This window comes from Solanum verrucosum, unplaced genomic scaffold (assembly GCF_900185275.1).
Source record: "Solanum verrucosum unplaced genomic scaffold, falcon-dt-bn FXZP01000060.1, whole genome shotgun sequence".
In the NCBI taxonomy this organism is placed as follows: domain Eukaryota; kingdom Viridiplantae; phylum Streptophyta; class Magnoliopsida; order Solanales; family Solanaceae; genus Solanum; species Solanum verrucosum.
Window position 1 is genome coordinate 8,364,259 of NW_026020129.1, and position 11,645 is coordinate 8,375,903.

At 33.8% G+C, this 11,645-nt stretch overlaps 4 protein-coding genes across 6 annotated transcripts in view; 3 read left to right on the plus strand and 1 right to left on the minus strand.

Moving 5' to 3' along the window:
• LOC125826167 (ATP-dependent Clp protease proteolytic subunit-related protein 2, chloroplastic) overlaps positions 1-9,816 on the plus strand; it is a 231,171-nt gene extending 221,355 nt beyond the window's left edge. For 2 of the 3 annotated variants that reach the window (XM_049505481.1, XM_049505482.1), the window contains exons 2-10: positions 4,911-4,991; positions 5,098-5,141; positions 5,239-5,311; positions 7,496-7,616; positions 7,952-8,089; positions 8,223-8,339; positions 9,138-9,206; positions 9,298-9,393; positions 9,523-9,816. In XM_049505481.1, the coding sequence (XP_049361438.1) occupies positions 4,918-4,991; positions 5,098-5,141; positions 5,239-5,311; positions 7,496-7,616; positions 7,952-8,089; positions 8,223-8,339; positions 9,138-9,206; positions 9,298-9,393; positions 9,523-9,660 (870 nt within the window). In that variant the 5' untranslated portion in view covers positions 4,911-4,917 and the 3' untranslated portion in view covers positions 9,661-9,816. Of the gene's footprint in view, positions 1-4,885; positions 4,992-5,097; positions 5,142-5,238; positions 5,312-7,495; positions 7,617-7,951; positions 8,090-8,222; positions 8,340-9,137; positions 9,207-9,297; positions 9,394-9,522 lie in introns of all 3 variants that reach the window. The other variant, XM_049505483.1, reaches the window with a different exon arrangement.
• On the plus strand, positions 793-1,827 carry LOC125826176 (uncharacterized protein At4g22758-like). Its single transcript, XM_049505494.1, has 2 exons — positions 793-1,109; positions 1,556-1,827. Exons 1-2 carry the CDS (start codon positions 839-841, stop codon positions 1,627-1,629), a joined length of 345 nt encoding a protein of 114 aa, XP_049361451.1. The 5' UTR covers positions 793-838; the 3' UTR covers positions 1,630-1,827.
• On the plus strand, positions 3,609-4,240 carry LOC125826177 (general transcription and DNA repair factor IIH subunit TFB5). The gene is made up of 2 exons (XM_049505495.1): positions 3,609-3,676; positions 3,821-4,240. Exons 1-2 carry the CDS (start codon positions 3,642-3,644, stop codon positions 3,996-3,998), a joined length of 213 nt encoding a protein of 70 aa, XP_049361452.1. The 5' UTR covers positions 3,609-3,641; the 3' UTR covers positions 3,999-4,240.
• Positions 9,817-11,176: 1,360 nt separating the features above from the next.
• Positions 11,177-11,590, minus strand: LOC125826175 (uncharacterized). Its single transcript, XM_049505493.1, has one exon. The coding sequence runs from the start codon at positions 11,573-11,575 to the stop codon at positions 11,177-11,179; it is 399 nt and encodes a 132-aa protein (XP_049361450.1). The 5' UTR covers positions 11,576-11,590.
• Positions 11,591-11,645: the final 55 nt, after the last annotated feature.

An 11,645-nucleotide genomic window follows, 5' to 3' on the forward strand; every position in this document is an offset into this window, starting at 1 on the left:
ATATTAATATAGCTTTTGATACTTGAAAAATCTAGATTAGATTGTACGCTAAATCAAACACACAAAAAAAAGGATTTTAAAAAAACAATACAAAAGCAACGCGAAAGTAGAAAATAAGATGTAAATAAAATGGCAAGAAAATTAAAAAATCTATAATTTTTTTTTTTTTTAAAAATAAATTGATTTTTTTTTCATTTTTTAATTAAAAGATATTAAAGCTAAAAGGGTAAAAATATTTAAAAAGGTAAAATACCATTCTAACCAAATTTCTTGGCCATTTTTCCTTAAAGAAAATCATTTTTTTTTCTAACAACACGTGTTGATGAGATATCATTGTCCTTAGCTTGGAAGGCTAGAGACTATAGTCGACGTTGTTTCATTATTACTCCTTCAATTCCTTTACGAAGATGAGCCAATTTACAAATATAAGATGTAAATAAAATTTGAAGATCAGGAAACTCGCTATCTACTAAATATGATCTCATTTTAAAATTGAAGAACATTTCTTATTTAGCGTTAGAACAAAAAAACATATTTAAGTTTCAAAATTCGAAAAATATCAGATAAATAAGGACAAAGGAGTACTGCCTACTTGGGGGGACAGAAAAGTTGAGACATGAGAGTAGCAGCTATTTCCTAGAAATTTCGTGCGCCACAAAAACTAAAATAATTTCATTATCTGCCAAAAACTTCATTATCACCAACCCCTCCATTTCTTACGTAATATATAACAATCCATCACAACACACACAAAAATAAACATCTCTATTATTCCACAACATTAATTAAAATAAAAATATAAATCCTCGTATTAATAGTTTATATATCTAGTAGCTCCATGCACAGCGGCAGCAGAGCGTCGCCGAGATTCGCGGTCGCGACCGCCAGCGACGCTCGTGATAAGCAATACAAGTTAACGAAGTTGTTGGTGAATGTAACTATTCAGAATAGTTTGGGCCCGGTGAATTTGGTGATGTCGCCGGAGAATACCGTCGGAGAATTGATAAGGGCGGCGATTGAGATTTACGTGAAGGAGAAACGGCGGCCGTTGTTGAATCGTAGTGATCCGCTTTGTTATGAACTTCATTATTCTCAATTTAGTATGGAGAGTAAGTTTCAATTAAACATAATATTGAATATTTTTACTGGTTCGGTATTCACTTGACACATAATAAATAGAATTATAATTTATTATATCACTCTCATTAAAAATATGGTATAGTTAAAATAGAAATTAAACATATAAAACTTGACATCTACTTTTATTCCAAGAGAGTATATTTGAAACAAATCCAACTATTCCTTTTTTCTACCTCATCAACTTATTATTATAGAAACCTATTGACTAGCTATCTTATCAAGGACGGGAGCTAATGCAGTCGAATTTAATTATTTTGATTCAAAATATATATTATATATTTAAAAATTCATTTAATATGTACAAAACAATTATCAAAATCTTAATAAGTTGTGTATTTATAACTTATAAATTCAAAATTATAATTCTAACGCTATATATTAACATGTGACTCATGTCTGGTTAATAATTATGCAGGTTTGAGGAAAGAGGAGAAATTGGTGAATTTGGGATGTCGAAGTTTCTTTGTTTGTCCAAAACCAAGCACTTAACATCAAGTTATTTCACTTCCATTTACAAAGCTCATGGATTTCGTTCTATAGCTTTTTATCCACATTTTAAACTAGTTATTTTTGGTTTTGGTGTTTTTTTTTTTTTTTTTTCATTTGAATGTACGTACGTGTGACGTGTCACCTTTTCAATTATTTGTCGAAATTAATGTATGTGCTAAAATAATGAATATATTGGCTGATATTCGGGGTGTCAAGTGTCAAGATTAACAAATTACTAATTAAGTTCAAAGGGTAATTATAACTAAACTAATTTAGGAGTGTACTGAATAAATGTGCCAAACTTAAAGGGTCCCAAAGTATTCTTCCCCTTTTTCTAAGCAAATTAAGTATGTGACAATTTTTAATTTTCTAGCGTCAGTTTGACTAATTTTTAAAGTTAAATTGAATCAAATCAATTCAATATATTAACATTAAAATTTAGATGTTAAAATACTATATGAAAAATATTATAAATTACAATTCTTTTCAGATCAATATAATGAAAAAAATGTATTATTAAAACATTAATCAAATTTACATAGTTTGGATATCAAAAAATAAAAAGTGTACATAAATTGGGACTGGTTCTGCGATAAGAAAAAGTACTAGGAGGGTTAATTGTGCATTTGACAAAGTTTAGATAAATTGTGGTATTTATACAAAGTTGAGGGTGACAATGTGGAGATTCAGCCATAAAATAGAACCAAAAACCTCCTCTTTGTCATTCACCTCATCTCCGATTCATCCCCAGGTTAGCCTCCTTCAAATTGCACCTTCAATTATTATTTTTATTTTACTAAAACTATGATTTTGTTGTTTTTTTTTCCTTTAATCTTTCGTAACTATGATTTATTAGAGTAAAATTATGAGTTTATACCTGTTATTTATTGCAAATTTGATGAAATTTTGCACATGAATTCTTGTTGAAATTACTGAATCAGTATTAGCACTGTGATAGAGTGATCTGATCAAATAGACTATTCTTAGTTGTAGCTAAGATCCGATTTGACATGATTTTGTTTTGTTTTGTTCCAATGGGGATTTTTTAATTTCACAACTTTTAGGAACATTCTGCTTGAAGGGATCAACTCTGTGATAACATTTATGAATTATAACTAGTAAAGTCAGTGTGATCAAAGACTAAGGTCTGTTGGGGCTTTTAAGCGCACAGTGCAAATAAAGCGTGAGCCTTAATTCAGTAAGGTGCAAATGGAAATGCAAATATGTATGTAGTTCAAGACTAATAATTATACGCATGAATAACAAAGATATGAGTAAGGAAACTGAGATATAAATTGTTTAGTGTGGTCTCTTTGTGATTATGCTCATTGGCAAGTAATAAGTAAGCCTTAGAGACTTGATGACGATAGCGAAATGTTCAACATGGTTTGTGCGTTGCTTCAGGGCCTAAGCACGCCTTTGAAAACGCTAGTTATAGCAAAGTGTTTAGCAAGTAGAAATGAAACATCTTGAGTTGCATGAAATTGGAATTATCTTCGACAGAGTTGAAATGAGGCAAGATGGCCCAAATTTCAGGACTATCTTAAAAGTCTTACTATTTTAAGTCTGAATCCCGAGTTGAAGGGGTTCGTCCATTCACTATATGTCAATTTCATGGATAAGGAGGAAGATTTCCTTATAAAAAAATTATGATACCACTCTGTGGGGTCTTTGTTCACTCTTCTTACTTTCTCAACTTCTAGAAGAAAAAAATGAAAAGAAATGTGAACAAAAACGATCTTTCCAAAGTTAAGGCAGCAAATCTGAAGGACTTAATAAAGAATGTGCAAGGACATCTAAAGTTCTACTCAATTCTGTTAACAGCCTCTCTGGTTTCTTATTTTAGGTTCAAAGATCCCTTCATCACTCTCTTTTCTTTAAGTTAGAACATTGTATTAGTCAAACAGCTGTAATCATACTTATTACGCCTTTGCATATGGATGGCCATATAACTTCTTGGCTAATTTCTATCATTTATTTTGCAGCTCAAGCTTGGAGAGTTTTGATACGTGATGGTGAATGCGGTCAAAGGATTGTACCTATCATGGTAAAGTACTATCTTAAGATAATCGAATGACAATATTTGTTGGTAGAATATAGGGTCAGAACTTCCCAGCCAAGTTTCTTTGGCGATCTTTCTTTCTAATACTTCTGCTTGTTTGATGCTGAGGTTTGCTTTCTTCTTTTGCAGTGATATACCTATGACTCAGTTTATTATCAATATGAATGCTTCATTGCCACAATCACAAAAGTTCATCATACATGTTTTGGACAATACACATCTGTTTGTTCGATCTGATATGGCTGGAATGATTCGTAGTGCTATTTCAGATTTCAGAGACGCAAACACATATGAGAAGCCTGCTTAGTGCTGTTTGACGAAGTTCAGCCATCTGCCATCCGTGTGTGCTCACCAGATGCCTTGTTACCATGTACAATAATTCCTAGTAAAGAAGTTAACCATTTTCGAAAAAGGAACATATAGTATGTCTCATGTTGTTCGTTCTGAAATGATTCGTCACTTTTGACAGATGTACTTATGGAAAGACATTTGAAGTTCAACCTTCAATTTGGTAAAACTGCAAGTGATATCATATTCTATTTCTGGACATATCTTTTGTTGTTTGCTTATTTTTCTCTTTATAGTTATCTCAATTGAACGTAGCTAAATCAGAGTTCAGTTTTTGTGTAAGTTTTCTGGTGGCTCAAACCAAAATGTTCCAATGCCAATTGGCTAGGTCTGTAAGTGTAACTAAATTGCTAAATGATTGTGCTGAAGCTTATTCAAGTTTTGCTCATCCAAATCTTTGTTTATGGGTTCGTACAACGATCCCCTTGCATGCAAATTACAATAAAATGTGTTTTTAACGAACTTTTGTTTTCTTATGTCTGAGTTTCAAGTTATGAATTTCTACTATTCAAGAATTACCTAGACCCTCTAAGAAAAGAGTTTTTCTATTATAGTAACTTGTTTCCTTGTTCTCTCTATTAAAATAAAAATAATAATAGTAATAACAAAACACAATGCAAATACTCAAACATACAGAAAAATATAACGAAAGAAGAATTAAAATGAAAATAAAATAATAATGGTCAAAAATAATTCTCCCTAAATCGATTTTTTTTTTAAAAAAGTTTATTCTAACGGGTCAAATATTAATCTGGGTTTCTACCCGGACCCGGAACTCTTCCCTATCCAAAAAGCAACAAGGTGCTTCGTGAAAAAAAAATTTTGACAACTCCTTCTCACACTCTTTCTTCTACCTTTGTTGCTTCACCAAAGCATCAATGGCAGTAGCTCTTCCAACAACTTCTTCCTCATATCTACACTCTAAAACTAAAATCCCTAAGTCTTCTTTAAGGTACCATTTGCCCTCTTCTTCTTTTTTCTCAATTCAATTTTCTTATTTTCCACAAAATTAATGTTTCTTTTTTGTAATTTTTTTTAACTTTTTATATTGTTTTCAGCTGCGCCAGCAAAGTTTATGTTGGATTAAGAATCCAATCTCCAGGTATGTTTTATTACATAGTGGTTATCTTAATTTGTGTTTTTTTCCCCTTGTTTTAATTGGATAATAACTGTTTTTTTTTTTTTATAATTTTGGGCAGGTTCTTATGGGGTTGCGACATCTAATTTAAATGTTGATTTTTTCAGCAGAGTTCACAAAAGTATTGAATCCGGGTAATTATTTTTTTCTAATAATTGGGTGAATTTTGTAGCTAAAAAGTTGTTGTCTTGAATAATGATGTGTTGTTGTTATGTATGTATATATGACCTAGTTTTGTTAGAATTAGAGTATTTTGTCAGTAGGGGCGAATCGAGGATTTAGAGCAGTGGTTGATTTTCTTAATAGTCATCAATGCTAGTGGATGTTCCCTTGTGTAGGAGCCAAAGGAAATGAGTTTCAGATGAACTCGTTGCTTATACGCTATGTCCACCTAATGAAAGGAATTGAACGTGAGTTGTAATATGTATGTGAGAATTATGGATGATTTGAATGTAGATATGAATGGACTTCTTGGTTTTATAATTTTGAGTGAGTATTTTGGTCTTGGTTGATCAGAAGATGAGGATGCTTAGATAGATTTGTCGACATACTAGCAGAGATATGATTAGGAATGAAGTTATACAGGGTCAAGTGGGAGTGACTTTCGTAGCAGGCAAGATGAGAGAAGCGAGATTGAGATGGTTCGGGTATGTGAAGAAGAGGTGTGCGGATGCGCCGGTAAGGAGGTGTGAGAGGTTGGCAGTAACAGAAGTTAAGAGAGGGAAAGGTAGGCCAAAAAAGAACTAGGAGAAGTGATTAGACAAGACATGACACAACTTCAACTTATTGAGGACATGACCCTAGATATGAAGGTTTGGAGGTCGAGGATTAGAGTGGAAGGCTAGTTAGTGGTCAAGTGTTGCCGCTTTTTATGTGGGAGAGGTAGGGAGTTATTTAGTAGTCGTGTAGTTTCTTATTCTTCAATGCATAGTACTTTCTTCCATCTGCCTTTCTCACCTATGCATAGTTTTCTTTTAGTTTCTTGCCGTCCCAGCCGAGGATATTTTCCACGGGAGAGGAAGATGCCGCAGGCTAATTTAATTTAATGGTTTTGAAAAGGGAAAAGAAGTTGTCTTTTTATCTAGCTGTTGATATTTATGAAGTATGGGCTTTGTTGTTCTGTTCAAGTTCATCTTGGAGCCGCAATCCTTTTCCTCAAACTACTAACAGAAAATGCCTAACAGGCAAGCTGGAAAGGCCGAGTGCCCAGTAAACAAGCAACCAGGAAATATATATGACTTGATCGAGGATAGTGAAATTTACTAATAAAAATTAGCATAGAGAATATGAATCAACAATTACTTGTGCAGAGCTATTCTTCCCTTTGTTGAGCTTTTTCCAAACTCTGCACATTTCTTGCTGCTGGATTGTTAAATCTCACACTCAAACCTTCTAACCTGTCAGCCTTATTTTCTCTTTCATGTCTTTTCGCTTCTGATAATTTTTTAAAAAGGTTTTCTTTTTCCCAAAGCTCATGCCATCTTTACTCAGTCTTCCAGATTTATTCTCTTGCTCCCTCTTCTTCGTAAGTACCAAATATCCCCAAAATCCTTAGTTCCTCTCAATCTCTACTTGTAATCATCTAAATTACTTCTCTATATGATTGATCTAAATCTGCAACAAAGAGAGTTGGATGAGCCGTCTTGATCTGTTTATTCCATTGATGCTATCTGAATGGCCTGATCATTGTTGTCCAACTATACTTGTTGGATTTTCTTGCCAGATTATCTTCACTCAATTTCTGCTCGACTCCCCTAGAAGCTCAAGTCCCCAACTTATCTCCTAAACTACTTTCACTTCCAAATATGACATGTAAATCACCGTACACTCCTCTCCTCGATCCCACCTCCTTCATACCTCTCTGATCTTTCCCTCACGTGAGTTTATGAGTTTATGCTTAACATTGCCTCCATCTTTTAAGGAACTTATATCTAGCATAAGTCAGTATACTTTGTTTACAATCAAATTTCAAATCATTCCGAAGTTCAAATGAGAAGATTTAAACTGTTCTATCCCCCCCCCGCCCCAACCCCTCACCCCCAAACACAAAAATAAAAGGATCTCAGTTGATCTGATGAGGTGTGTCTCACTAACAAGCAGATCTGAATGAGGTGTAGCACTTGCATTAGTTTCAATTGATAGTTACTTACAAGCTTGTGCCTTGCATGTGGTTCATTTCTGAGTATATCCCATCTCTTCTATGAGTGGAACCTCAACTCCCCTTTGGATATATCAAGTTCGTATATTTTTTCTCAAGTTTCATTTGGCTGCTGCTTATGTTTCTAACCTGACCCATAAATCATAATTCCTAATTCCAGAACTAAAGATGGCAAAGCAACACGTGCACAAGTTACCATGATGCCCATTGGGACACCAAAGGTGCCCTATAGAAATCCAACTGACTCATCGTGGCAATGGGTTGATTTGTGGAATGCTCTTGTAAGTAACATGCCTTCAGTTTCTAGTTAAGCTAGCAGATTATTGCTATCTGGATAAAGAATTTTATTCGTTTTAGCAGTAATTTAAGATGTCAAGGTGCAGGACCAGTCTCTTCTTATTAGTGGTTGTAGCCGGCACATTCATTGGCTGAACCACTATTTGAATATGACTTCTAAGTCCATTAAATCTAAGCTTGATAACTTGTGATCTAGAGCCCTTTACATTGTTCTCTGGATCACTTCCTGTTCGAAGAGTGCCTTCATTTCTTCTTTGACTAATTGTATAATAATTCATATTTTTTATCTGGGAAAATATCACTGAATTCTCGAATGCAGTACCGCGAACGTGTTATTTTCATTGGAGAAGAGATAAATGAAGAATTTAGCAACCAGATATTGGCAACAATGCTGTACCTTGACAGTATTGATAGTTCCAAGAAGCTCTACATGTTTATCAATGGCCCTGGTGGTGATGTGAGTTCTTTACCAATTTTACTTTGTTGTCAAAGTTTCTTTTTTAATTAGAAACACCTCCTTTTTCTTCTAAAATTTGTACTCAGACCGCTTTCTTTCTTCTTGTTATGCTTAAAGTTACTTCTAATTACAGCTAACTCCAACCATGGCCATTTACGACACAATGCAAAGTCTGAAAAGTGCTGTTGGTACCCACTGTGTGGGCTTTGCCTACAATCTTGCCGCTTTTCTTCTTGCTGCTGGAGAAAAGGTACGATACTTCTCTCGTAGTGATGAAATGTGAACAAAATACCTGTGCTTATCTACAGTGTCTTACTTAGAGTAGCTTTTCGAGTTGTTTGTAGCTGATTATTTTATCTAAAGATGCAATTGACTTTTCTGGACATTTTGGCTAGTTTCGCTTTTTCTTTTTTATTTAATTTCTTTTTTCAGCATTTGACTTGAAAAGAAATTTGCCGGTATCAGCCCCTTGTGATGACAACCCAAAGAACTCTATTTTATGAGAGTTCATTTTATCTTATTTTAACCTAGAGGTGAATTTGCCTGATTATTAGTTGGTCTTGTCTCTCTTCGAAGGCCCTCACTGAAAGTTGTGATTCTATCTTATAATGTGCAGTCAGACTACTTTCTCCTTTTTCCTTTTTTTGGTTAAGTTTTCAAAATGATAACTTGGTCATAAATTGATGAAAACAAATCACAAAAAAGAAAAAGGAAAAAGGAGGAAAAAATTGACATATGATTTCTTTTGGCTGTCTAGATCAATTCTTGTTTTTCTGAAGGTATATCACTGGGATTAAATATGTGATTCGTACGATTCACCTGATGCTAATGCACTTGTTCATTCCTAGCCTAAATGAGGAATCCTTTTGTGATGAGAAACTGTTAATGCAAAGACCTCAAATGATAGGCATATTCACATTAAGCACTCTTGGGGAAAAAGTTCTCCAGGATTCTTTGTTTTGGCTTAGTTTCTTTTGTCAGTGATGTGATTGTGTGGAAAGGCAAACTAAAGCGTATTTGTTAATTTGGTAAAATTTCCATCATGAAGGGCAATCGATGTGCAATGCCTCTTTCAAGGATTGCATTAGAATCTCCAGCTGGAGCTGCACGCGGACAGGTTTGCTTCCCTCCACGACATTTTGGAAGGAAATGTTTGTTTTTGATGATCTTTCTGAGACTACATATGCTTACATTTTCATCTTTGGCAGGCTGATGATATCCGTAATGAAGCAGAAGAACTTCTCAGAATTAGAAATTACCTTTTCAAGGAGTTGTCTGAGAAGACAGGCCAGCCTATTGAAAAGGTATGTCATTGTTTTTCAAAACTATGATTCGAAATTAGTTTCCACCTAAACAAACTCTCATCATTATATCGAGTAAAAATTCATCTCTGCATATCAAAACTGTTGATCATAGTAACTGGAACCATGTAGGTTCACAAGGATTTGAGTCGGGTGAAGCGATTCACTGCTAAAGAAGCTCTTGAATATGGTCTTATTGACCGTATAGTTAGGCCTTCCCGTATTGACGGAGATGCTCCGCCGAGGGATATCACAGCAGGTCTTGGTTAAGTTTAAATGGCTGATAGTAGTTGTACGAGACTACGAGTTTCAGTGTTGTTCTGCAAAAAAATTGTTTAATCTGCATATTGAACTCTTTTGATCTACTTATTCAAAAATTGGCATAGCTGTTGAAGTAAAAGAATTGAAGCTTAATCTTTCGTATTATTTTCTTTTTCACAAAAAAAATATTTAGTTAGTAATATATTGTGTCAATTTTTCACTCCAAATACGAAAACCGGTTTTCCAATTTAACACTATGATTTGATTTCCAATAAAACTTGACTCATAAGTTCATATTTGTTAAAAAGGATTAAATTGTTTGTGCTATGTGAAAGGATTATATTGTTAATTAGTGAATTTTTATAAAATTATGTGTAATTGAAAATTTGTAATCGTAAATATTCATTTATAAAAGGAATATGTAATTTATCATTGCAACACTTTAAGATATTTGAATACTTGTTTATGAATTGTGGTTTGCTTGTTTGGTAAGATGGTAAAACAAATTGAGAAAATTTTGATAGTAATTTTTATAACTTGTGAGTTTTTCATTTTTATGAGAAAAAATACAGCTTAAGAAATCTATATCGCATATTCAAATTAAAATTTCAACTTCAAATCAATCTGATTTCAAATAATGTCTGACCAAGACCAAAACATCAACATTCAAATCAGGGTGAATTCTGAACTTTCTGTGTATATTCAAATTCAAAAACAAAACAAGTATTTCCATTTTTCAGTCTTACTATCATATCCAACAAGATTCATCAAGGGTGTGTTTGGTATGAAGGAAAATGTTTTCATTGAAATTTTGAAGTTAAAAATATTTTTTAAAAATAAACTTAAAATTTTTTTTGGGGGGTGGGTTGGGGTGGGGGGTCGAGGGTAGGGGTGGAAAAAATGAAATTTTGAAGTCAAAAATATTTTTTAAAAACAAACTTAATTTTTTTTTTGGGGAGTGGGGGGGTGGTAGGGGGTGGGTGGGGGTTGGGTAAGGGGGTCAATGGTAAGGGTGAAAAAATGAAATAATATTTTTTAAAAACAAACTTAATTTTTTTTCTTTTTGAAGGGAGTGGGAGGCTGATAGGGGGCTGGGGGGGCAAGGGTAGGAGGTAGGGGTGTAAAAAAATAAAAAATTGAAATTAGAAATATCTTTTAAAAACAACTTTTAATATTTTTTTGGGAGGGGTGGTGGTAGGGGTGGGGTAGGGGTGAGGGTGGGGTAAAAATATTGAATTTAAAAATAAACTTTAAATTTTTATTTTATTTGGGGGTGGTTGGGGGGGCTGATTTGAGGGTAGGGACCAAATAAATTGATTTTTTCAACAATTTTTTTTAATTGGAAGTTGAAAGAGAGTTTTGGAAAATGTTTTCCTTAAGTTTTGAAGGGAAGTCATTTTCCTTAAATTTGAGGAAAATGAGTTGATTTGGAAAACATTTTCCAAAACATTTAGCCCAACCAAACATGAGAAAATTGGAAAACATTTTCTTCCTTCATACCAAACACACCCCAATTCTCAACATTTTACATAATACAAATATAAACACCAAGAAAAATAAGAAATGTACCAAACAGAGCACGACCAACAAGAATTTCTTCACCAAGAATCAATCCGAAAACAGCCGTAGCAGCAAAAGTTGTGGCATTAGTGACAGGAACAGCTAAAGAAATTTGCGTATCACTAAGAATGGCGAAAAATGTAGCTGATGCTGATAAATTTAGAACAAATGGTAAAGAGTATTGCCATATCAACAGAAGTTTGAACCAATTTTTGAGAGTTGTCATTATATTGTGTTGGGGTGTGTTTGGTTGTGGCAATGATTTAATGGTTTCATCCCATTTGATTGCGCCTTTTCGCATCAAGGCATTTGTGGCTCCCCAAACAAGCCCTACTGTCACCATCTTCTCCACTTCTCCTACCATCTGAGTTTATTTATTTGAAACATGAGATTTCAACTCAAAAAAGGAAACAGAAACAGAGACTTCCCCTTTA